The sequence below is a fragment of the Megalops cyprinoides genome, chromosome 11 (assembly GCF_013368585.1).
Source record: "Megalops cyprinoides isolate fMegCyp1 chromosome 11, fMegCyp1.pri, whole genome shotgun sequence".
Lineage (NCBI taxonomy): Eukaryota > Metazoa > Chordata > Actinopteri > Elopiformes > Megalopidae > Megalops > Megalops cyprinoides.
Genome location: NC_050593.1, coordinates 12612984 through 12640842, shown reverse-complemented (window position 1 = coordinate 12640842; position 27859 = coordinate 12612984). Strand labels below are relative to the sequence as shown.

Below are 27859 nucleotides of genomic sequence, written 5' to 3'. Positions count from 1 at the left end.
GTACGGCCTTCAGTGCATTGGGGTTTTGGTTTTAACATGAAAGCCTTTTCAAGGCTGCCGCCCTCGCTGTGGCCTGTTGAGGGGTGCGGGCTTGAATAGATGACATAAAAGGAAATAAATAATAAACACATAATGAGAGAGCGGACAGCGGAATTTTTTTTTTTTTTTGGATCATTTGAACTTATGAGCATCGCCTGCCTTGATAACTGGATTTGAAGTCCATCAAAATCGGTTTTAATAAGAACTGTCTGAATGGAAATTAAGAGGTCCCTCTTTGTATTATGAGTAAGGCTTTCATACAGCTTTCATTAAGCATACATAACACCTGCATTAGCATGGCGGTCCTACTTCACGAAGCATTAATGAAATGCAGCGTATCGTAAGTAATCCAGTGCGTGTTGCGGAGCCGAAAACAACCGCTGCCATAAACTCACGTGGTACACGGCCACGTCAGCTGTCACGCTGCAGGAAGGCTGTGTTTTTTTGCGCGAGGCGAGGGCTTCCGTAAACAGCGGGCCGTTAGGAAAAAGAGCCTCTCGCATGAAATGAGTCACAGTTTTAATATTTTAATTGTGTATTTGCACTGCTGCGCTGACACGCAGTCTTTTGCAGAACGCAGCAACCCCCAAATTAAAGAATGAAGGAATTATAACGCGCGGGCTATTTCAAGTGTGTGGTTATTTAGATTTCTGGTAGCAGCTTTTACTCATCAGAAACATAAACACAGACCAGACTGGGATATCTGGATCTCACGAGATAACGGCGCGGTTCCCCTGCAGAGCAAAAAAAGCTAAAACAAACCAGACTGTGACCAGTTCACGCATTGACACAGACAGACAGACTGTGAACAGTTCACACAGACACCTACAGACGCATAAATGTACAGTACACGCTCAAGCCAGGCTTGGGCAACATCAACATTTTCCTATTGTCATATCGTTCTGGGGAAAACACTGTGAAACCCAATATCGGCGCCGGTGGTGCATGTAATTGCAAACTTCACCATGAGACGAGAACATTTGACTTTACAACATCGCAAAGTTGTTATATTATTTATACTGAGACTAGATTAACCTGACAACACATTTAAAAATAAAACTTGTAGGCTCTAGCAAACGTAACTCTAACTCCGGCCAGCTCATCTGCAATGCTGAGGAGGCTGCTGTCACTGCCATACCTGACACCACTGGTGTGAACTGAGTAGGATGGTGAACGCATAAGTGAGAATGCAGGCTGGGCTCTGTTCTTACAAAGTCAACATGTAACATCACTGATGTCAAAACGCTCTTTCATCGACTCGTGGTACGGGTTTCATTTGGGACAGAATCATCTACTCTTACAACCACTCTCAATCCAATCTGTACGCAATTTTCTGATCAGGGTCTCATACCACACCCAAACAATTACACTTTCCACACTCCCTCTGTCGTGACAGAACAGCAAGTGATTATGGTGTAATTTAATGCCCCCCACTGTTGGTCACATGTGGTGATAAACAGTGGCAATTCTGTGCACTTCACTCCCTCCCTCAGCTGTTGAATGTGGTGCCAGGCAGCGTGCTGCTTTCAGCCTAGTTAGTGCAGGCGAATATAACAGAAATAAAAAGAACATTCTTATTACCACGCTACATCAGCTTCTCACAAATAGCACACCAGCTGACTGCAGAGCACTGTTTTCTAAAATAAATACACATACTTAAGTTCATTAAAACTATATTTGGTATAACAATAATGAAAATCATTCTGGCAATATCCCCAAATATTATGGTGTCTGGTATCAGCTATTGGCCCAATTCTAACTCTCAGAAAGGCAAATGCACATATATATGCATGCACACACAAACATGTATGTACATACACACACTTACACATGCAGTCATACACACACATACTGTAGGTATGTATTGACACATTACACACATGCACACATACATGCAAGCATGTACATGTATGTATCCACTCTCTCGCTCTGACACACAGACACACAGACACACTCACACTCACTAGAACTTTTAAACACATGCACACACAGGCACTCTCATTCGCACACACACACTCACACGTAAGAACTTTATACACATGCACACATCAGCACTCTTATTTGCATGTGCACACACACACACACACACGCACGCACGCACACGCACAAACACCCGCATACACACAAGCACACGCGCACAAACACATACGCGCGCACGCACACAGAATTCCCCTCTCGCCGAATTGTATTCCCCCAATTTCTTGTGGAAACACACAGTCTGATGCTTCCCGCTGAAGGTAGGTCAAAGGAGCGCGGCTGGTTTACCATCGGACACATCTGTGTCAAAGCCTTTGGCGCGGCACGGAAACAGCCCTAGAAACTGGCACAGCCCATTTTGCGGGGCTGTTTGTGACATTTCTACAGCAAACAGCTGATTATTTACCCATTCCTGACTCAAACCCCTACAGTCTCCACAGTCAACACAAAGCTTCCAGCCTCTATATAAAGCTGTACAGCGCACACCGAGCGATCAATCACCGCTCACATAAGGCCGCTCGCAATTAATGGCATCTGATAATTACGATCATCACAAAGAGAGCCCTGCTTCATGAGGGAAGTCTCTCTCCTGACACCTTACCTGAAAATTACCCTCAGAAGCAGTGAACTTTCCATAAATGAATTTGACTCTGCACTAGTAGACACTTCCAGTAAAAAAAGAACAGCCATAGTGATGTTAAATGCATGATTAATTTGCCTTCATATCTGATTTCAAAGAAGGGGGGAAGAAATAGAGCAATCGATGGCGTGACTGGCCTGGATCCCGGCAGAGTGAGTGGAAGTGAGAGATCAGGACTAAGGGGCGCGGCGGGGGCCGGACGGGGGGGGGGCTCACTTTGCAGAGCGAGCTGAGGTCGAAGCCGTAGGACTGGGCGTTGCGGGAGCCGGCGTTCATGTAGTTCCCCATGAGCAGCACCAGCTCCAGCAGCCGGCCGAAGCTGCGGCTCTTGCGGACCTCCTCGCAGGCGGCGTTCACCGCCATGATGTCGGGCCGGATGTTGTTGACCTGCTCCTCGAACTGCAGCTTGAAGAGGATGGAGTTGAGGCGTGGCCGGAGCCTCTTCACGCTGCTCATCTGCGGAGGGGGAGAGAGAGCAGGGTTAAGCAGGGCCCATGGCCACCGCTGCCAGCACACAGTCCATGACATTAACGCCATTCAGCATTCTCTTATTCAGAGACTTACAGTTACCTGCACAATTTTTACATGTTTTCCATTTATACAGCTGGACATATGCGGAGACAATTCTGGGTCAAGTACCTTGCCCAAGCAAGGGAATTCTCCAGCAACATTTTGATTATGAGACGTGCTCTTTGCCCACTATGCCACAAAGACAGGGGGCCTCCTGCTACTCTACTCCAGCCATTCCACAGCAAGCTCTATCTTGAACTTATAGTACTCAGTTTAAGAAAATCTTTTCTCCCAGTTTTCCCAGCTCAATTGAATGTTGCACTTCTGGGTAAGAAAACAAACAGGACTAGATGCTAATGAATCCGAACACTGGCTTTCCAGCTGTTTGGGGTTTTTTGGAAAGTTTAGACCGTTCTCCTTACATTATTTCTAAATCAGGGCATACTTGCATCAAAGACAATCATGAACTGGCCAACCTCTGGGGCAAAAAAAAACAAAGTGAAACAAAACAAAAAGAGCAATAATGTGTTTTGTTTTGGTGATCCGATTTGGGAGTGAATGAGGAAGTTTAATCGGTTTTCTGTTATTGCAGTGAGGTGCGCAATGTAAACGGCTGGGGCGCATTATGCGTTACGTGGTGTACGATTACTGATATTATACAATTACCGCAAATGAGGAAATATTGCCTTCTAAATCTCGCGTCCCAGCAGCATTTCATGATGACAACACAATACCTGTGGATTACGCTAAAATGCATGATTCATACGACGCCCCATTAAGGACACAATTCTGTAGCATTATCAAAGTCATCTGTATTTCATGGCCTAACGGTGGGCAGAAAACATTAAGACAAATGATTAATGCTACTTTAATACGTGCCCCAGAGATTATTTCCACATCACAAGGCCGGTGAACCAGCTCAGAGAGCAAAGACAGATTAATCGCTCTCAAAACAAATCACTGACCACGAATAAATAAGTATATAAATGAACCAATAACGGGGAGAGAGATTAATATGTAGGGGGGCTGTTCCCAGTCACACGCCATTACGGTTTCGGTGGGGTTGCTTAGTGCAATGTTGGAAAAAAGGTAGAAGTGGCTGAGAGAAAGAAAGCCTGCCTTATGTAATGTTTTCTCTGCAGAATATGGCCATTTCACTGGTATGGCACAATAGGCAGGTCTTCCAGGGAGCCAATGGCTTTAAAAGCACATCACCGCATGCCCATTCATATTTCTCGCAAAACAGAAAATTCATTCATTCATTGATTTTTTTTATTCCACGGGGGCATTCAATAGCTTGTGTAGAAGCTGTCAAATGGCTGAATGCTAGCTATCAAGCTAAATGTACAGCATGTCATTGACAAGCACTGAGCCATGTTTTTGGCATTCGCCTTTGAATAAACACAATTGCTACTTAACTAGTTAGACAAGTTTGACATAAATAGAGTGGTCTGGTCACCTTATTTAGATCGCCCCCCATAAATACAAGACACAACCATACAACAATGGAAAACAACTGGAGAATTTAAACACAAAAGGCTAAACTAGAACTTTCAGAAATGAAAAGTGTCATACTAGATAGCAAGTTACATCTTTAAACAGTGACAAAAGGTTGCACACATAGGGGATGGTCTTTCAGAATACTCAAATAGCCAGGAACACCAGCCAGTGCGACTGCATTACACAATACAGGACTGATTCATCTGGACATGAATTCTTAGAATGTTTTTATTATTATTATTATTATTATTATTATTTTATTAATTCATTCAGTTTCATCAGACTGACGGCCTTAATAAATGGATCTGAACTGAAACACCTGGTCATGCACCTTGCTGGAGGATACAACAGCAGAGCCACATGTGACAACTGAACCTGCAAATTTGGGTTATGAGCCCTGCCCCCCAAAATCGGGACTGCGTGCCTCTCAGGTGGGGCAAAGTGTGAAACTAAAAGCCACAGAGGCGCCGAGTTAGAGACCCCTGTCACACTGTCTGCAGCCTAAAATTATGACCACTTCCTGTGAACGTGAAGCAAAACTCCACCTAGTGTTTCGGAGGTGAGAAGAAAACAGAAACAGGTGAGGGAAAAATTACCCCCCCCCCCAAATTAAAACTATGCCTGTAGTTTAAAACAGGAATCCAGTGTTCACATGAAAACATCACATTCAGCGCTTGTTAATTAGCTCCTTCGCCCCCCACAGAAGAAAGACACAATCAATGCAAAACCAGTCAGAGGAGAAAAAAAAAAAACGTATATCCACAGCAAAACAGAAACACGCTAAATCAATATCAGTACATAACTGGCGGGGGGAAACAAACAGTCTTTTCTCTGAGATTAAACGTAAATGGGACGAAGGAAGACAAAAGCAAACAGAGAAATGGGGCAAGGATAAATGCCTAATGCATGTGTGTACATAGGCCGCCAGCTCGTAATGAGCATCATCTTCGGGGTGTCAGCCCGAGTGCAATCCTTGATGAAGCGGGCTGCAGTGAAAGGGCTCCCGTATCACATGCTTCTGAAAGGGATCGGCTTCAGAGCAGCTGAGCGCAGCCAAGGCCCGACTGCTCATCACCCGCTCCTCTGACAGCTAGGTGTGTCAGACGCATATAAGCATTTCGCACGCATTCACCTGCAGGTCCGTCAATGAAGGCGTAAACACAGCATGCTGTCTGCACCAAACAGAACATCACAATGCCTTGGCAACAGTTCTGTTCCACTCTGAATGAGTTTTGTTCTGCATCATGACCCCTCCCTGAAATTAATGCACCTATTAAATTAAAGGTTACTTGTGCTGGTTACCTCTGCATTTGCATAAATGTCTACCACCGAAAGCGTGCTCAAGGTGATGTTATGGCAGGTACCATTCATGGGAAGAGACCACCCGTGCATCAGAGCCAAATGGATACACCCGCCAGTACGCTTCAGCTACAGCTTATTAGCGTTTGCGTTAACATTAACACGAAGTAGAGCGAGGGCTTCATTGGGCTTCCACCTTTGCAACGATGTCAAAGTCAGCACTATTATGATTTCACACTTTGGAAGACAGCCTTATCGGGGTCCATTCATGTCGCTTTGTTGTGTATCTAACACAAACCATCAGGGTGAGGAGATACAAAGTGTGTTTCATCATTAAGGACAAACATCAAGGCAGTGAAAGCTTTTTGCTCTTCAAGCCTAACAGCGCCAAACACACCGCCTTTCGCGTAATTGGTTGCACCAGTTTGCACCAGTGCTGGGAGAGTGAGGCTTCATGAACCCCAGAATGGCTGGGGCTATAAAGTACAATCAATGACTCATTAATTGGAACCAATCATAGTGTTTTGCATTAACATCTTTCGGTTGGTTCACATGGGTCAGAGACTGAGAGCACGATAGCTGCATGCATTACAGGGTTTTTGAAGCCTCATTGCCATTACGAGCGTACTCCCTAGCAGTCGTAAACAGAAGGCGACTGATGCTGTAATTAAGCCGCAATCCACTGCTGGCTCAGAGAGCGAAATATCCATTTATAAACTTGCTGTACATCGACGCCCCTATGCCAGTGGCTGTCACTCAAACCTAGTCTAGAGACACCACATTCTACAAGCAGTCAGCAAATGGGTGCAGAAAACACATGGCAGTCAGAAATAAAATTCAACATCTTGAAGAGTATATAATAGAAAAATGCACTCATAGCAAAAAAAAAAAGAAAAGGAGGAGTTGTGCGCTCGTTCGGCTGTCAGCTCGGGCTCTCGGAAGGCTGCTGCAGCCTCTGGTGAATAGGAAGGCCTCAGATACGGCGTACAGCATGGGGAGAGAGAGCGCCGCACACGTACAACACGGCCTCCGTGTGTTAAAAGATGAGCGGATCCTTCGGGGGGTCCCTCTAGAGAGAAGCTCCCCCTCGGCGAGGGTGCTGACGGGCGGAAGCAGCTTCGGGGGAGGGGCCCCAGTCGAGTTTAAGCCCCGTTACCAGAGCAACGCTTTCCCTCCCCCCTCCGCCCACGTGGCTGTGTATTAAAGTGACCTGCTGCCCTGATCGTCATTAAGCTCCTCTTCACCTCGGGTTTGTGTTAAATATACTAATTAAAAATCTCCCGCGCAACGTTCACAGATAATGGAATTAGCCGCCGCTTGTATTGCCGTGCCGTTGTGCGTAGCCGCGGTTGCGCGGCTGTACGGCGCAGCGTAACCATGGCGCTGCACCACCTAAACGAGCCGGGAATGACTCACTAAGCAGAGAGGAACTTCTCGCAGTAAGAGTAACCCAACACTCTGTCCTCGCCACAGAGCCAGTAAATTAGGACAACAAATGAAGATGAATTGGACACCAGTAACCCAACTCGGTCCCTAGAGGGCTGGTGTGGAGGCTGGTTTTGGTTCCAGGTTCTGCTCTAAATTTCTTAATTTAGCTCAATCATTTACCCAGAGCGGGACTTCCTGATAAAATGATGCATTATGGCTGAAAATTGCACAGGTGCCCTCTACTCAAATACTCTATACAGTCTACCTGCAGTGTTATATTATATACGTATACACCTAAATGACTGATTTGACTGATAAAGCCAGGGAATAAGATGGAACACACTGTAAACAGGAGAATATATATATATATGTACAACATGTTTAATAAAGGAATGAAATGATTTTTAGTTGCACACCACTGAGCATGCGTATAAAAATAATGCTGCACTGGTTCAGACACAGGGAGCAGGACATTCGGACAGGTGGATTTGTGGATACAATCTGGAGAATTTTGGTTCCTCCTTTTTTTTGGGTACTGGCGTTCCCATTTTCTCTCAAAATGGGTGTTTTTAATAAGCTAATTGCTTAATTGTGCGATTCTGGGCCATACTGCATGCTGAAAACCGTAGTTCAACATGGCAAATACGCCACAGCTGCCCTTCAAATGCAACCTTTAGCCAATGTGTAACCAAGCTAATCTCATACCTCGCTCAGAACCCGGGGGATGCATGGAAAGCCAACAGGTTAGAATTTGGACAGGAAATGTGGGAGGAACATTAGTAACAAAGCATTCCCTGTGCTCTGCTAAGCACTAATGCTGACTGCTAATTGTTGTATCTGGGCTCATTCAAACAGCCTGTGCTGACTGGTCAGATCACACAGTAGTTTCACCGACATGACAGACAACTGAGCTACTATGCCATGAAAGTTACAGCTGTCTATGGGTACCCCCCCCCCTACAAAGCCTTGAAAACTTGCACTATTTAAAAAAAAAAAAAAAAATGTAGCACGCCATCCTTAAAATTTTAAGGCCACGTTGCTCCTCAAAATATCAAAGCAATCAATGCAGGATGGCCTTGTGCACTTGTGCTCTTTGCATTTGCATTTGGAGGCTAATATTTAACATGAAAAATACCTGCAGCTAAAAGAAATATTTCAGACTAAGTTTTAACAAAAATGCTTCCCTCTAGCACTTTATATGTAACACAGCAGAAGTAAATATAAAAGTAGAGCGGTGTCCATCTTTGGAAAAGTGCTTATGTCACACGCGTACACGCCGAGACGCCTCTACATAACGAACATGAGCAAGCTTCAGTTTTCAACTACAAAGAGCAAATTAAGGATTCACTTTGAACCCAGTACTGAGGAAGGAGCTACCCCACTGCTCGTGCATACAAGCCTGTCCACCTCGCTCTGCAGCGATACCCGCACACTTAAGTCTACTCTGAGACCCGCTGCCTTGTGCTTTGTTTGTGTTTTTTAATGCATGAAGACAGTGGCTGGGAAAGCTCATCTTCCACACTTGCCTGCATTGCTTACACTCAGACCTCACTATGCTGTAGTGCAGAGTTACAGACTGACTGAATTCAATGTCAGTTCTGTAATGTTACAGCTAACATCCTGCATATGGTCGCATACAGTGGGTTTTATGCAGAAAAAGCATATGCTCATTCAAATTTAGGTGTGACCATGTCACAATACACAGGGGTGTGAACAGAAACACACAAGAATGTTATATAGAAAAAAGAGTAGATATTGGATGATTTTTCATTCTCAAAAATGTTTTAAAAATATTACACTTTAATCTTAATACACAAAAATTCATTTTATTCGAGAAAATGTGAAGGTCATGTTTATTCACACCTTGAAGTCTTTTTTAAAAAATAAAATCAAACAAAAACAAATCTACAGGAACATCCTTCTAACCAGACGTTAAACAGAGGTTTCTGGTGCATATAGTGCCATACAAAGGCGCCGGTGTCCCTGTGGTATAAAAGGAAGTAACACACAAGAAAGGGCATTCTATTTGTCTGTGGTATGAAAGGAAGTAACACACTGAAGAAATTCATTAACAATGTATATTATCAAGGTCAAGCCAGAGAGCTCTTCAAAAAACAAATGCACAACAAATGCTCAATGACCTTCACAAGTTTTGAGATGGCGAAAAAGAATTTACAAAAAGATTAATCCAACACTTTCCACTGCATCTATTATTAAGGAATTTAAATCTAGTCCTACACCCTGGACAGGAAGAGGACACAAGTGTATCTTGCATTCACAAGCTGCAAGAAAGTGGTTTGGTAGGCTAAACGTAATGATACATCAAAAGGCAACAGTTGGAGATCTCCAAAAACACACTGGCATGTTCAAGACATAAACTGTGGAAAAAGTACCACTCACAATCAAGTCACTGCTATGATTATGGCATTCATGGCTGAGTTGTGAGGAAGAAGGCTTTTTTGAAGGCAAGCCACAAAAACAGGGGCCTTGATTTGGCAAATTACATCTGAATGACAACTAGAAGCATGTCTGAAGGCTTTGGGACCGGCTCATCAGTCTGATGTTTATGTATGGGTAACATTGACAAAAACCCTCTGCCACCACAAAAAAATCTTACTGGATCTATACACTTAAATTCAAAATGATATTTTTTACAGAAAGGTGACAAATTTGCATCCCTGTGGGACCCAGATGGAGCCATAAACTACAAAATGCACCAGGATACATGGGCCTAAAACTTGGTTCCTTCTGCCAGGAAGCTCAAGCTTGGCTAAAGGTGGATACTCCAGCATGACGAAGATCCAAAGGATTCATCCAAATCTATAAAATGGTTAGGAGACCACAAAATCAATGTTCACAACTGCCCATCTCAATGTCCAAACCGCAACGCAATTTAAAACAAAAAACAAAAGATGAGAAGCAGCAGCAGTTCTGCCAAGAGGAATGGTCAAAAATCCCCCCTCAGAAGTGCTAGACTGCACAGGACGATCCTAGCAAGTCTGATCCATGCCAGAGGATTTACAAAATACTGAACTATAGTGGTGTCCGCATAGGTAATCCTTAGCTTCTGGAATGAAATGTATTACTTGGAGACAATATGCCTCGCTGTGGAATAATATCAAGATTAAGTATAACGTTCCTAAAATGCTGAAGCAGGAAAAACGATCCAACATTAAATGTTATGTTTTAGTTACTATTCAATCAGGAGTATCAACAAATATGAAGGGCACTGGAAATACTGACAGCAGTGGCATTGTAGGGTACAGTGTCACACATCAACACTAAACCAGGAATAGAACTACACAAAATAATGCTCAAGTGTGTTTAAGTCACACCATAAACAACCATCAAAATATTACCAGTATGGAAGAAAAAGTTGAGCAGACTGTGCAAGACCAGCATATTTTAAAGTACAGGTATATTTTCCATCTCAAACACTTTCCAGGTTACCTACTACAGTCAGTTTTGCTCCGCATATGAATATGCCTGCCAGCAGGTGTAGTAGCATCAAACAAGAAAAAGTTCACCGCTGGGCTAGATATCAATAGGCTGCAGTTGGTTGTATCTGACAACGCTGACTGTGTTTGAGCAATGTTACTGAACACCGAACAGGACAAGGCCTAGCAGTAACAATACAAGATGAGCCAACAACAATACGTGCTATGATTATTATTGAAATTCCCCATGTTGATGCTGATCATACCACACATCAGCTAAAGTGCTCACGAACCACAAGGATATCTCTAAAAGGCATGAGCTAAAATCCGGTTTCTGGTAGGTCTCAACATTGATTAGTCTCAACCACCAGTGTGATGTTCAGTGTTGAGTTTCACCAGCTCAGCCAATGAAAAACACTAACAACCACCAATGAAAAATGACCTTTAAAAAAATGTCATGTTACAGCAGCTGTTTTGCCTCAACAGCATGCTAGCAGCAAGGCAAAAGAGGAAGACTAGTGAGATGCTGGGAGAGAACATGAGAAGCAGGTGATTTGTCCACAAAGGCACAGTTACCATGACAAACAGAAGCCAGGAATATCTAGGTGGCTTGGGAAAACCAATAGGGGATTTTGTATGAGATTTGGCCTGTACCTCTGACACATCTTGCAAGGAAATAATAATTGGGGCTGCATCTTGAGGCTGTGACATATAAAAAGATTCTTTGTGTGTGACACACCACAGTAACCAACTCAAGACGCACACTACACCCGTTTCCCGTTTTAAACGTCCTACGCTTCAGACACAGCTGCATGTACAGACAAATCAGCTACAATAATTCCAGATCAATCAGCGGCACTACAGCAAAAGGCCTGCAATCTCCTATAATCTAAAAAAATGTAAAGATAACAAATATACGAAGTAGTCTCTTTAACATTTTTAGCAGGGGCACGAAAAACAGTAGTACATTTTGACAACAGAGAGTCTGAAACGCAGCCCCGAAGATGCAGACGAAAGAGAACAATGATCAAACTGGAAATACGATGAATCCCACCAAATTGGGACATTAGTGATTCTGAATTTAAATTAATATGCTGATGAGAGCAGAAGGATCCAAAAAGAGAGAAAAGAAAAAAAAAATAGGGCAGCAGCACTAAAAAAGAGAGCACTACAAACATCTATGACAATAACAACAAATTTAAAAGAAAACCAAAAAGAATCTTCAAACCTCATTAAAGGAGCAAAAACCCTAAGTGAAGCAAAGCTTGATGGGAGCTTTCTCCCGCAGCATTAACGCCAGCGTATAACCGAACCGACAGCCCATCACGACTGTCCTCCTTTCCACGCTGATGTGCCAGGGAAGTTGGCTCTTTGATTGTTTCTTGAAGGAACTGACTCTTTTTGACTCCTTAATAACCCAAGGGAGGGCTGCTCTGGGCCCGGAGGCATGAGCACAGAAAGCTCTGACTGAGACGCGAGAGCTCAGCACTCCGCCATCAACAGTCGGTGAGGGGTACTGCTTTTCTTCTCAAATAACCCCGCGCTCATCCACTGTGTGCTGGCACATAAGACAGAGGATCAATGCCGGGCACTTTTATAAAACAGAGAGTATCCAGCAAAAACACGCACAAATGCCTTCCCCTGCCCCCAAAACAAGGCACTCCTACAAAGAAAGCCTGCCTTAGAGCATCGAAAATTGGAAAGTGGCTCACGTGGGAGTTTCTGAAAGGGGGGGAGAGAGGAATTGTAAAAAGGTAGCTTCTGGTAGACAAAATCGAGAGGGCCCTGCGGTTACTCTCCGCGTGACGAGGGTTCTCGCCAGAGACACCTGCAAGCTGGTAACGACCTCGCGGTCCAACACCTGAGCTGGTTGCGGGAGCAAACAATTCCAGTTTAATTCCGGGGAACAAGCGGACCCGTCTCCCCGCGGATCCGCCGGGGCCGCTCCTCACCTGCCAGTCACCTGTCACCCGACGGGCTGACACCCCTCCCGGCCGGCGTGGGGGTCGGCAGTCATTAGCCGCTCGCTCAGGAAAGAAGGGGGACGTGAATCACTCTCAAGGTCAGCCCGTGCGATGCGCTCCAGCTGTCCCGGTCCACAGGGCCGCATGTGTTATTTATTCATAGAGTCCTGCTCCAGCAGGTCGACATACCCTGCTCCGCGCGCCCGGCCTGACAGATAATCCTTAAAGTGCTGTAAACCTGACGCCGGAGCAGAAAAACAGCTCCGCGGCACCGGCGCCGCTCCCCGGTCCACTCCCAGGTAGGCCCGTCGAGCGAGGCACTCGAGCTGATCCGCGCCGGTGAGCGCCCGTCGGGGAAAATGGAGAAAATGCAAATGAGCGGGCTCTTTAAGGCGCCGCGGATACAGGTGTCTGCCAAGCAAATAAGAAATACGCCGTGTATATTTAGCGGGTCGCCCTCGACACCCTAGCTACACAATTTTAGCATAACATTTAAAAAAAAAAAGATCTGGCTTACAGCCCATGTTGGATAGGGTAGTTGGCAAATGCCATGATCAAATATAAAAGATATGCACTTCACGGTATATCAGGAATATTCCTACAGTATGCCTATTCTGACAGTACTCTAGGCTACAAACAGAATTTATATGCATGTTCAGACATGTGTATATACTGTGTGAATATTTACTGAAAAGAACTTTCTACCCCAAGATGATGGACCATGACTCATGACTTCTTGTTTGAACACACATCTCATAAGACTACAAGGCCTTCTGCCCGGCAACCACACCCCAGCACAACTCCCATCTTCACTCCCAGCACAGTGCCTAGCAATACAGGACACATGCACATGAAAGCAAATCCAGCATGTATACGATAATTTAGACATAGAGCCAGCGATGTCATTAATCTGGCTTGTCATTGCCACAATGGTGCGTGAAAAACGGGGCCTGGGCTATTATTCCAGATCATATGAATAACTGCATAGCCGGACGTGCTCGGCATCTCAGAGGGAACGAGGCTAATGCCGGCATGCGGCTCCGTGTGTTCTACTGTGAGCTTTTAAATGGGTTTAAACGGTATTATTGTAAAGCAGAGGGGGTTTCACACTAAATCACAAATGCGTTTTAATAAATCTCCGTTGAATGATTCCATACGAAAGCGTTTGAGACATAATTGGGTTACTACATTTCGGTTTAATAAGGAGCGATCTGACCACAGGTGTTTTCTTTTAAGCTTCTAAAACAGGATTATCTGCATTTTAATTGCCTCTCCCTTCAGTATTACTACTAAAGAAGCCTTTTTTTTTCCGGGAAGTATGATTACCAATTCCATTTAATGTCTCAAGTGAGGAGCACACATTACAGAGCATGACAAAAGTGATATGCCTGAAGTCCATTTGGAATTTCACGGAGGAAGATATTTTAAAGTTTGAAACAAAGAGGAGGAGGACAAAAAAACGCTCCTCGCCAATTAAACAGTGTAATCGCTGCTTTGCAAAAACAAAAGGACCCAAACCAAAGGGTAGCACTGACATTTCGGGGACTACAGAGGCACTCTGTGCTTTATTAAATTAGTCCCATGTGTTGACTGCCGCGCTGGTCTTCGGAAGTCAGGCAGCCAGTTCCTGCTAAATCGCCGTAATGCAACAGAGCAACATTCCGGGGGTTGAGTTTAACCCATTTGCATATCGAAGTTGCCATGCAGCGTCTCAGCAGATCAACCAGCCAATCTGAATGCATGCTGAATATGCAAATTAATTAAACTCGAGTTGCCACGCCATGTCCTAACAGATCAGCCGAGCCGATCTTAACAAGTGTTACTTGGAAATTGTTTTGGTGACAACCACTTCTACAAGCAGCAGTCTGTTTAATTAATGATGCTGTGGTAATCGCATTAAGAGTGTCAGGCTGTAGACACCCCCTCCTTCCTGACAGCTACCTTGGTAGCATAGAGGGATTGATTTTAGCAGACAGATGTGTGATAGGTCATCAACAAGAAACGCCTGAAATGCAAATGAGTTTGCAGCCTCAACGGCAGCAACAAAAAAGGTGCCATGTATAACTTTGCCTACACACTTCCATTCTTATGTTCCACTCACATATCATCATCATCATCATCATTATTATCATCGTCATCATAATCATTGTCGTCACTGTCATCACCATTATTATTATTATTTTTTTTACAACATAGGACATGCTTACAGGTTTTGACTGAGGAATGATTCAGAGTGACAGTCTCCTTACCACCACCCCGAACTGCTCCGGCTCGGACAGGTTTGCGTAGTCGCTCTTGTACTTCACCAAAGCATTCAGTTGCTCCTGCTCTGGAAGGTGCTTCACCAGGTTCTGTTTACAGACACACAGCAAGAGAGGTCACTGTAATACACAGTCCCAGTACTCCCAAGCAAGGGCAGCATTCTTTGAAAGTAAAACTACCATCCTTCCCTTGTTCTCAACAAGGCTGGTGCAGAAAAGATGTCAGTCGTGCTAGCAGAGGGGCCCACAGATCCTGTTGCGGTACAATAATATGGCATAGCTGTGCACCATCGCCCCTTCACACAGAAACCGTTGGGCAAACACACATGCACATAGACACAACCGGGCAAACACACACCCACACAGACATCACCAGGCAAACATACATGCACACAGTCGCAACTGGGCAGACACACACCCACACAGACACCAGCAGGCAAACATACATGCACATACACACAACTGGGCAAACAGTGTACACAGACACCACTGTTTATCAAACAACACAAACTTGTCCTCTTATGAGACGGAGAGCAGAATATAACCTAAGCGGGTTACAAAGGACATCCTTAACTTGGTGCAGCTGTCCTACGTCAAGAAGATACCAAATGAACCGTCCGCTTACGTCAAAGCCTTTATTGTTTTTTCCTCTTAACGAGAGCTTTATGGGGATTGAAATTTTAAATTCCCTCTGCTTGCCATGCCTCTGATCACCTCTAACACTCTCCTGCACGTCTCTTTAGTTAAATCACACCCCTTGTTCGTGTTCCAGCTGTTCAGCCTGCACTTACAAAGAAAAGTGAGAAAAAGAACTCCGGAAACATCTACAAAGTAACAGCATCTCGACTGTTCAAGGACTCAGAAGTGGGTGAAATTAACATACTGTATACTTGAAAGTACATTAAAATTACATTGTCTCAAATGAAGTGCACCACATTCACTTAAATTAGCCTCACAGCAATTTCATAATTTCAAAAAAAATTGTATTAGCAAAAAAAAACAACTATTTTAAGAAAAAATAAATAACCAGTTTCACGTACTGTAGTAGAGACAAGATTCTTGCAGAATACTTCAATTCAAATGAATTCATCACCTAATTTAAGCCTTGTTTAACAGTTGGCCGAATACAATTACACGAGCCCTCCCTGAAGAAAACATTAAAATGTATAGCCGACTCTTCGAGGAACGCTCGAATTGATTTTGTTTCTTAATGAAGCCGTACGTGTAACGTTTGGGCCCATACGGATGGGCTCCATCAGAGGTGCAGAGACAGGGGCATGTCAGAGGGGCACGCAGCAGCACTGGAGAGCCGGGCCTCTCTAATTGAGCTGAAGAGAAGAGAACTCGGTCCTAAGAGGTGTTTTAGCGCCTGCAGACAACCACCCAGCCACACAAATCAAGTCAGCTGGCCCGTTTCGCTTGTTTAACTAGGTTAGATACAAAGGTGGTCTCCTTTCCATTTCGCAAGGTTGGAGATGCAATCAGAGGCGCTGAAAGGTCGGGAGTAACTTATTTACAGCGGAGGCGTGTAATTAATGAGAGACTGGCTCCCCCCCCCCCTTCCGCCTTCACTCTGACCCAACAACCCGGCCCTCTGATCAGTGCCCGGGAGACAGGGACATCAAACGCTGAAAACACAACCATAAAAACCCAATGCAGCTTTGAAGCATCCATTTGTGAGTTTCTTTAAAATACATCACTGGCTGTACTCGCTGAATTTTTTAACACTGCGGCGGTCCCTGGATACAAAGGAAAAACATGCTCTGCAATTTCCGTCGCCCGGCCCTGTGTTCCTCACTGTAGGTGTGGATCCGCTAATGACGCCCCATCCCCCCCCCCCCCCCCATGTTAATCCCCTGTGGTGGTGGTGGGGGGGGGGGGGGGGCTGGTGGTACAGACCTGTATCATGGGCTCCGTCAGCTGCTCCTCGTCCACCTCCAGCACGATCCTCCTGATCTCCTGGTAGGGCATCCGGAAGGAGCCCAGGAAGATGGCTGTAAGTTCAGAGGGATAAAAACACGCGTTTAGCAGCGGCTGCCAAGACGGAGGTCCAAGGCCCCCTGTGTGCCTTTCACTCGGTGCAAGATGAAGGCTGCGGCCGGACTGTGGGAACGTTTACTGGAAGGATGGGCCCTCGTTTGGGCTGTAACAACAGGACGGCCTGTGATTACAATCCTAGGAGAGAAAGATCACGGCAAGAGTCAGGCTGTGACTTGGCAGGTTAACCAGTAAAGGCTTCCCCAACCCCAGCAGACTAGAAACTGTAAATACACATCAACATCTAATGGTGCAGTAAGGTGGCAAGGGCAGTGGACATAAATAGAGTGCCTCTCTCTCTCTGTGTGTGTGTGTGTGTGTGTGTGTGTGTGTGTGTGTGTGTGTGTGTGTGTGTGTGCGTGTGTATTTTTCCCCACTGTAAGCATGTTTTTTTTTTCCTTCTGAGTGCATCAGCATTACACATAAGGTCAGACATGGCCCAGCTCTAAATGTGCTGTTGGGAACACACCAAGGTGCTGGACAGGAGACAGTCATCTGGCCACGACGGCGTCAGCCGTGTGTGAGATACCAGCTCCGAAGGCCAAGAGATCCACAGCTGACAAAAGCTAGACTGGCTCTGGACTCTGGTCTACAGGAGCAGAAGTACTCTCGAGCACTCTCAAACTGTCTGAACAATCCGCGGGTACAGCCAAAAACATCAGCTCACGAAGCTGAAATTCAATTAAGAGAGAACGATACAGTGTGTGAAATGAAACCGAGATAGTGAACTTCAGTAACATGGACTCCCATATCCAGACGGTCTGTTGGGATATACACGATATTAGAAATGCAAATATTTTATGCGATTAATAAAAAAATAAATAAATAAGCGCTTATGTGCTTAGTACTAGGATGGTTTCAATACTTCCATTAAACAAGACTTAGTCTGGATGCTAAAACTGGGGCAAAGGCAGCGGGCATTCAGGACAGAGAGACACTGTTGTCCAGCCCTGCGAGATATGAATGTCTGGGCGGTCAAGACTGTCAGTGGATTTATCATAAGACTCCGTGTGGTGTTGCAGACTTATTCCTCTGGTTAATTTATCACCTTGACTCGGATGATTAGCCTCATTTTCTTTTAATACAAGAAACAAAGGTCACAGGCCTCCTTGATAAAATTCAATGAACCGGATAAATCAGTGCACGCTTAAGTGTCCTCAAAAGGTTTTAATCAGGAGCTTCGAATGGCCGTCTGACAGACGGACACTGTAAATTCTGTGCGTAATTCTTGTGCGCGCATGCATGTGTGTATGTGTTGGAGGAGTGGGCAAAAAGGCAGACTGCAGTGATAATACATGAAGTTCCTGTGTGTGTATATTGGCAGTGTAGCAGGGGTAGCATTCTAGCACAGTAGTGAGGAGGTGGGCTTGTAACTGAAAGGTTCTCTGCAGGGGCAGTGCTGCTGTACCCTTGGGCAAGGTACTTAACCCACAATGGCCTTAGTAAATATCCAGTTGTATAAATGGATAACATGTAAAAAAATGCAACCTATGCAAGTCACTCTGGATAAGAGCATCTGCTAAATAACAATAATGTAATGTGTATGAGTAAGCCCGAATTCTCTTTATTCTCCCAGACACCCTTTACCCACTGAAGCACCAAAATTCAGGGAAGCTCATTAAACGCTTTTCCACCGTAGAGCTGAAACCAGTCTGGCTAACTGTACGCTTTTCCACTGCGGAGCTGGAACCAGGCTGGCTCATTATGCGCATCTCCACTGCGGAGCCGGGCCCAGGCCGGCTCTCTTGCTGCAGGTGGTTTTCCTTTACCGTTTCTGTCACGCTGAGCCCTGTCAGCTCAGCCAGCGAGCGCTGCTGGTGCCGCTCTGCACTGCAGACGGTGTCGGCAAGCTGCAGGGCTGCGCTGCTTCCGTCATCAGTCAGTGTCAGCACTGACAGCTGCCACGGTTGACGTGTGAGGGACCCTGTGCGCACGGCGTCCGAATACGTATGCGTGTGTAATTGTGCATCTGTGTGTATCTGTGTATGACTGTGCGAGTGCGTTTGTGTGAAACTGTGTATGAGTATGTCTGCGTACATGCATGTCTGTGTGCTTATGTGTATGTGGGTCTCTGTGTACGTGCATGTCTGTGTGCTTATGTGTATGTGGGTCTCTGTGTACGTGCATGTCTGTGTGCTTATGTGTATGTGGGTCTCTGTGTATGTGCATGTCTGTGTGCTTATGTGTATGTGCGTCTCTGTGTACGTGCATGTCCGTGTGCTTATGTGTATGTGCGTCTCTGTGTACATGCATGTCTGTGTGCTTATGTGTATGTGCGTCTCTGTGTACGTGCATGTCCGTGTGCTTATGTGTATGTGGTTCTCTGTGCACATGCATTGCTATGTGTGTATGTGTATGTGTATGTGCATGTGCCTGTCTGTGTGGGTACAGTACACATACACGCGTCTCTGTGTACATACGCGTCTGTACCAGCCCATCTCTGTCAGTGGACTCCTCAGGCTTGTCTCTGGGGGCCAGCTACTGAGACGCACTACAGACTGAGCCCGCCGTCCCACGCTGCATTGTGCGGGTGTGGTGAACGGCAGGGTAACATCAGACGCACTTACGCATATTACAAGACAAGCTGCTCGGCGCGAGGCGAGGCCCGATAATGCGCCATCGAGGGGCCTTTGTGCGAGAGACAAGCCGCGCGCGAGAGCGGGCTCGCACACAACAAGCATAGCAAGATTGCGGCGCCAGATGTCACCGCTTCAATAGGAGCTGTCTGGCAGCCTCAAAAAGGCTTATCACGACCTGTCGGGGGACCGGGGGACCGTAAAGCAGGCGCAAACAGCACACCTGAGAGAGGCCGCGTGCCACTCTCACTAACTGCCCTGAGGGCCTGAAGCACTCAGCCCGGTCATAATCTAACTCCACTGCGCTCGGCTGGGGGAGAGACATGCTGCTCGTTTCAGCATTATACTCAGCGTTATATTTAGGATTTGTTGAGGTGTGTCATTGCGGTAGTTTTGTATACGGATTTGTTGAGATAGGCGATTCTGGCAGTTTTGTTTTTAGGATTTGCCGAGATATGCGATCGTGGTAGTTTTGTTTTAAGGATTTGTCGAGATATGCAATTCTGATAGTTTCGCATTTAGGATTTAGAATGGTACAAGAATGGTACAAGTTTATGTATTGTACAAAAATACCTATATTCTTAGTAAGCGTAGATAAATTACTAAATGTAAACATAATAGCAAATACTTGTACAGATGTGCATAAGTGCATGTTCACACAAGCAGAGTTACACAGGCATGCGTTTCCATACTAAGGTACCACACTGCCGTACAAGCGTGGCATATGTGTTCATATGTTATGACGTGCGCACTGAAGAGGAGCTTAGTGATAGTCGTTATCCACTGAACAAAATTTGGATGTTTGCCACTTGAAGTATCAGACAAACACTGATGACACGCGGTTGACCCTCCATTAATGCAGATCAAGCTGCAGCCTTTAAAGCGGATTTCCGCGCAGTGTCGCTGACACATCCGCAGGCACGCTCCAGGTAACATTTAAAAAACGATTTGGGTGGCGCGTGAACTTTTCAGCTTCCCCACCACTCGAGCTCGCTCGGTCTGTTTACACGCCGATTTCCTTCCACTTAGCGCGCCGGCGCCGCTCGCTGACAGCTCTGCCGTGCTTCCTGAGAGCGCCGAGGCGGCCGCTTACCCCAAACGCAAGGGGGGACAGAGGGCGGGAACCGAACGTAACGGCATTTCCAATCCGCGCGTGGAGCGAAAGGAGCAGCATCCGACGACAGATGGAGCCGTGCTTGCTGGCACGGGCGGAGGGCCGGCCTCTGCCTCTCGTGCTGAGAGCTGCCTTCGAGGGCGGGGCGCTGGCATTTGATTGATTGACAGGTGTGTGTGTGCGGTGTCATCCCTCTGGAGATTGGTTTACTTCTCCACCTCCTACATCGTTTGATTTGTGCGGCAAGTTTTTTTCCGCCTCGCCCTCTTATGGTACGTGATTTGCTTGAGATAGTAGACGAGAGAGACTGAAAGATCACTGAATGTATGGGCCCGCTAATGATGTTCCACGGTTCAGTGTAGGGAAACCAAAACGTAATGTGCTGAAGACATTGGAAAAAACCACTATGGGAAATATTCATGACCAAGTGAAGAGAGCTGTCTTACCAAGCTGCCTGGATTTCACTAACTGTTCTGATTACTTATGTGAAAGTTACTGAAATCCAGACCATCACCCAAACAGCAAAAGTCAGCAGGATGGCCTACTCACAGAGGTTCTGAGCGATCTTCGGATCTAAGACTTTGAGCTCTTTGATCCTCTTCTTGATGGATCTCTTCTCCTCCAGCTCTTCCTCCTCCTTCTTGGCTGCAAATTAATCACACATTTACAGATATTAATTCCGGGAGCAACCTGAATCCATACGCTCACGCTCATTAGCATGGCAAATGGCAGCGTTAATAGATGGCAGATTGGAGACTGGAAACGGTGAGCACTTCTATTAATAGTCCTAAACCTACAGCGAGCGGGGCAGGATGCAGGAGGCCTGCTATCACGAGGGTCAGTTTCAGAGGACGCGCGCCGAGACGCAGCCACGCAAAGCTACCGCCATTAATAACAATGAACATTAATTACAGGGAAAATGGTGAATATTACATCAAAAGTATATTTGTATTTCAAGAGAAAAATGGGCAGCCTACTTTTGGCTACTTTTAACACAGAATAAAGTGGGGGGGCGGTGGGGGGGGATTGCATACTCATTCATTGTTAAACACAAAACATCTTAATTAATAAAACAAACACTGAATAATTTAGAGGAGGCATCTGGAGCAGCACTTTGAGACGCATATACATACGCATGCGATATGAGAAACATACATGTGTGCCGTTTCCAAGTTAAACAACATTAAACCATAAACATTACACATATCTGCAAGCAGCGTTCAACATAAGGGTGCGCTACCAGCTGTGACTGATTGTGCCTCGGTTGGCCTTAATGTAAACTCTGAGAATCTTCTTTTATTGGGTTTAAGCCAGCCCATTTATCAATAAAATAACAAATCTGCCTTCGGTGGACTGATTGCCTCAATTATAAATTTACATCGCCGGAGAATAACACAGTTCTCTGAGCGTCCCATTTGCATTCTGGGAACAGTAGATCAATGTGTCACGCTATTTTTTTTCTAGGGCACCTGATGATTTGCTTTTAACCAATGTGAAGCCAAACTAAATCTCTTGTCACCTTGTTTGGCACCTCTGATTCATCACAACATGACATTCAAGCAGTCAAATGCCAAATGTGAGCTTTGATGTGTGTCATCTTGTGAAAAGACCAAAAAAAAAAAAAATTCGATCACGTGAATGAAACATGCACAAGGGCACTCTCAGCTTAATAGGAGATCAGAAAGCAGCCAGCGCATAACTGAACACAAGCAGAGAGATACCAACTGCCTTCACAGTAAAGTCCACTGAATGCAGGCCTTTTGCTGCAGGGAAATCACTAAAATAAGAGAAGGCTTAAGTGTTTATGTGGAAAAAACACATAATGAATAGGCCATTCAGCGGTCTACAACAGGCGCTGAAGAAAGATTTAATGCTGACACATGTTGCCGTCTCTGTTTCGCAAAAACACCATCGAGCTACGAGGTGAAGGTGAATGAGCTGAATGGTTGACGTGATGATAGCCACTCCAAACAGAAGCAGGATTGTTTCTATTGTGCTTTAGAGATCATGGACATGGCACAGTCACACAATGCTGCAACAACATAAGACAGCATGAAAACGGGACAGGAATTTAAAAGCCTGTTTAATGTATAGAGCACTGGTGGCCTCCACACATTAAAAAGAATGCAGGGGGCTTTGAGGAACTCCAACACCACCAAAGTACTCAATTTATTGGTGTTTGAACAGCAGTGCCCAACCAGGGTGGGGAATCAGGAACCTCTGGGCTACTCGACGTGTTAACCGCTGTGGCAAGCTGCTGCCTAGCGTGGCGGGGAACGGCGCGGTGAGGCGAGACGACCTGATGATGGCGCTGGCTCACTCCCCCTTCACACTCCTGAGGCCCCTGTAGACCACTGAGCAGTCACCTGGCAGACACGCTGTGCTTCAGGCTTCACACCCCTGGCAGGGGTAGTGTGGGCTGCAATTATCACAGGGACAGCGAGTGACTGCAGCCTGTCCTCTCCTATGATTACTGGTGGAACAGATACCCAGTAATTCCCCAAACCCTCCCCAATTGTGTGGTGCACGGCAACAGAGAGTGAAGGAGGGGGGTGTGGGGGGGGGCTCAATGTAACTTTAATTATTTAAGACACCAGATTAAGAGAACAAAATGGGCACTCCCACGAGATGATGGGTAATTGCTTGGTGCACTAATTATTGTGATTCTCCAGGCATTGTAGGAGCAGGTTTAAAGCAGTGGGTTAATCTCGAGGAAAAACCGGTCCATTTCAGACTCTGTGTGTGAGTGTGACTGTGTGTGAGTGTGAGTGTGACTGTGTGTGTGTGTGTGTGTGTGTGTGTGTCCTTCCTTCTTGGACATCTTGCTTAATTAAAATGTGAGGCAGAGGCATTAGAAGCTAAACAAACCTACACAAGCAAACACTGCAGTATGCATTAAAGGGGAAGATAGTCAACATCGCTGTCCACTCCATCAATATATTTACACTGAGCCAGAACCTTAGTGAAATAAATAAAGTAAGAGTAAAACATGCTTCCTGGATCACAGAGCAACCCTGTGCTTCCCCCTCAGGCATGTCTTCACAAAGCAGGAGGGAAAATAAATAAATAACCGAGCCAGGCAGACACAAACTGACCCAGGAACTCAGGAAGACTGTGTACCAAAGCCAAGGGTGGAACAGAGGATGCGAGCATCAGAGAGCACAATTCACCGGGATGATCACACTGAATTGGGGTCGTCACACTGCATGCTAATCGCACTTTGATGGGGTAAGCACATGGCACTGGGGCAGGCACACTGCACTGTTAATCACAGTAAGCACACTGCACCGGGGATGTCATACCGCACTGGGCTATCGCACTACACACGGGTAAACGCACCGCATTGGGGTAATACACTGCACTGGAGTTAACCACACTGCGCTGGAGTGGAGCACACTGCTCTGGGGTAATCACGCTGTGCTAGGGTATTTGATCTTCACTAAGGCAATCCCACTGAGCTAAGATAAGTGTGCTGCACTCAGGTAAGTGCACAACAACAAGGGATGGTTACACTGCGCTACGGTAACCAAAATGCACAAAGGTTAAACTGCATGGGACCAATTTCAATCTACATCAGGGTCATCAATATCTGCCAGGTTAATCACATTCTGTGAGAGGCGAAGGCTTCCAAGACTTACGTGGTTCTTCGTCAGGGACACTCTCCTCACAGACTTTAGTGGGCATGAGAGAGAGAGACAGAGAGAGAGAGAGAGAGAGAAAGGGAGTAGATAGACAGAAGTGGATGAAAGCAAATTGTAAACTGCGTTAAATGTTTCTCATTCGTGGACAAAAGGAACAGCCAATAATTTGGTGCGCCGCACAAGGGCACATCCGAGGGAAGACCGCATTCAGAAAGAAGACCTCTAATGAAAATGTTACTATCCATTGTCCACCTGAAGTGGTGAGGGCTGAAAACGAATACAGTCTAACAAATGAAAACGCCCTGCCAGTTCATGCAAGCATAAGGATCAAAGGAACAGCAGCTTCTGGAATTAAGAGGGGAGGCGAGCTTCATGCGCAAGGTGAGTGTTGTTCAATGTCATATAACACATTCACTGTATTTTGAACCCTTCAAACCATGAGTAATAACCTTGGGTAAAAAGTGGTGGTTTGAACACTTAGGCCTACACAGCAATGGAATGGAATAAGCAGATGCTTCCCTCCACAACGTGGTGTCGGCGTAAGCAGAGCACATACAGACTTCTAAAAGAACAACTGCACGTACAAAGGATGAATAGTTGGTACAAACTAAATTACTGCAGGAATATATGTTGGAATGTGAAGAAATTAACACAGCTCATTCAAATTAAAATGCAGATACTCAACAGAAAGGTGAAAACAAATCCCATTTAAAGTAAAGTAGCAGGTGAAGATTATGATATGTTGTGTTGATCTACACACCAAACGTATTACCATAGCAACAAAACACGCTTGCAGCAAACACATTATTCACATAAAAACCACGTAATCACACACATTAACGTCTTTATTGAGGTAAGCATATGCATATCCATCTGCCAATCGTGCAAGCGGATAAAAACAGCACATAATAATTATATTTGGAATTAGGGTATGAGAAGCCGTGATAGATTATGATTTAACACACCGAATAATAAGCGCAGGAGTGAAACGATTGTGTTTAACTAGTTCGCTTTTCCCCCGCTTTTTTTCCCCCACATTAACGAATCACTCAACAGCTGTGAATAAAGGTGGGCTCTCCCCTGCTGCCGATTCTGACCCCGACGGAACGGACCGGTGCGTTACGTCGCGGGACCGCATCACGTCACGTGTGAGGGGAACGGACGCGATGACCGGCCGACGGGTCACGTGTTGCACCTGCCAGCCGGTCAGCCAGCGAGTCACTCAGTCACTCGCTCGCTCAGTGGCAGTGATCTACGAGAGCGGGCAGATACCATCAGCTCTGTTCAATCTGAGGAGAAATCGCCCCAGCCGGCGGGCAGGAAGCGAAAACAAAGACGCCTGGGTAATTACGGACGCAACCTTGTGCTACAAACACGGTGTTCGGTCAGGTGGTTATCAGCTAATTAAATCAAACGGTTGCTTTTCAGAGACTGGCTTTTTTTTTTTTTTTTCTTTTTTTTTGGAGGAATCTGGAGTGCTCAGTATGCAGGCACCAATTAATTGTCTCAGAGTAGGGTTCATTAGTTAATCAATCACAATACGCACCCGGAGCCTTTTATCACCGCAAAACATCACAGGAACAGTAAGTGATAACAGCCTATGCAGGAAATAGGAGATGTCTTACATCATTAGGCCACTATCTGGCGGGCTAATCTGTGAACCAGGAAATTAGACTCATCAGGTCCTTATTTGGCATGCTGAACAGACAGCCAATGGGGCCTCTTCCTGCACATCTGACCGCAGCCACTGACACGCATGCATGCACGCGGCCTGTTGACATCACCATTCTCCCATGAGGCTCTGCGTTCCCGCGATCCAACAGACAGGGTGACATACTGACCCCTCTCTGCTCGCTTCATTAAAAGAAAAGATCAGGATTTATGACTGGTGGCCAGATCATGCTGTAGTTTAGCAGTCTTCTCTGCCTTTATCTGTGTAGCGTAGTGAAAAGAGTATCGGGGGAAATGACCTCCAGATGCTTCAGAACTTCATCTCCCAGAAGCACCTTGGAATGAGTCTGTGACCTGGTCAATCAAACTGCCATTGGTCATGCTACATGAGAAAGGGGAAAAAGTTCTTTTATAGACTTAATTCCCTATTTCAGTCTGTAAAATAAACCTTTGCCTTCAATCAAAAACCAGATCCGTGAGTATTTGCAATCCTGAATACAAAATATTTCAATAGTCCCAAAACTACAGACAATAAAGCCCTGGACTCATTGAAATACAACAGAGTACACACAATACTAAAAGCCTTACGACTACAATACTGTACCTCTATATCAATTTAGATTTTTTTTTTTTCCTTGGGTTGTCTCCTACTGGTACCAAACATAACACATCAGCTTTAAAATGTAAATGCATCTGAGAGGTAATTTTCATAAAAGGTCAAATATTTGGAACGTGTATTTTCAGCTGCTTTTATTACGGCGCGATTAAGCATCTGCACTGTAGATAAGACAAGCGGATCTTGGTTAGGGCATCACCTACATTTTATGTTCACAGAATAATGTTCATTAAACATTCAGGTGATACCACACACATAAAGTATGACCCACGGAGGGGAACTGAACAGATCGCGAGCTGATTGATAGTTCAACCAGGTCTCGTCTTTCATACATAATTAGGTTTGAAACTAGATGCGGGGAGAGCTTTCGGCAAATGTTAGGGAGACGGTCATAAAGTCAGATCAAAACATCACTAAGGAGGTAGTTTCATTCCCCCTGGTGTAAGTACACGGGGTCAAATGTCATACAACTCTTTTTTTTAACAGACATTCAACCTCAATCTACTGGAAAGGGGTTAATAAAAATCATTTTTAATAAAATGATGATGCAGAAGAACCACAGAACACACAGGAGCACGTGTTGTCAGTGGCCCTCCTAAAATACATAAACACAGAACAGGGTGTTTATCGATTTGGTCGCCGCGGTCACCATGTTCCACCACAATGTCAAAATAATAAACTGCAGGGAACAGAGAGAACTGAAGAGTAATATGAAAGAACACAACGAATTCAGCTCCTCGAAAATCACGTCGATTCCGTAATTCTGTCTGATGAAAGCACAGCGCTCACAATCATTTATTGCCGGATTTATTTTTGCAGCTGCTCTGAGCTGGCTGGGTCAGGGGGGGGTGACCTACAGGTCAAAGTGCATAGTAAGCATCGGGTATTACAGCGCAGGTCCTGAGTTTGTGTAATGATACAGTACGCTGCAATGACAGCCCGCTGAACACAGAGAACCTCACAGCATCAACCTTCCAGCACCTGCTCCAGGGAGATCCTCACAAACTGAGCCAGCACTAAAGAGCAGCACAGCAAGCCTGATCACAACTGCATCATTGTTCTAAAACGAACTGAAAGGCACTTTAAGCATTTTACCATTTTAATGCACTGGAAGATTTCATTTTCACATGCTGAATATGTCTTTTTTCC

At 45.4% G+C, this 27859-nt stretch overlaps 1 protein-coding gene across 1 annotated transcript in view; it reads right to left on the bottom strand.

Moving 5' to 3' along the window:
• LOC118785859 (protein diaphanous homolog 3-like) overlaps positions 1–27859 on the bottom strand; it is a 287218-nt gene that overhangs the window by 100716 nt on the left and 158643 nt on the right. The window contains exons 19-22 of the mRNA XM_036540806.1: positions 21332–21427; positions 16955–17049; positions 15044–15145; positions 2873–3112 (exon numbers count right to left, since the gene is read on the bottom strand). Of these exons, the coding sequence (XP_036396699.1) occupies positions 2873–3112; positions 15044–15145; positions 16955–17049; positions 21332–21427 (533 nt within the window). The remainder of the gene's footprint in view (positions 1–2872; positions 3113–15043; positions 15146–16954; positions 17050–21331; positions 21428–27859) is intronic.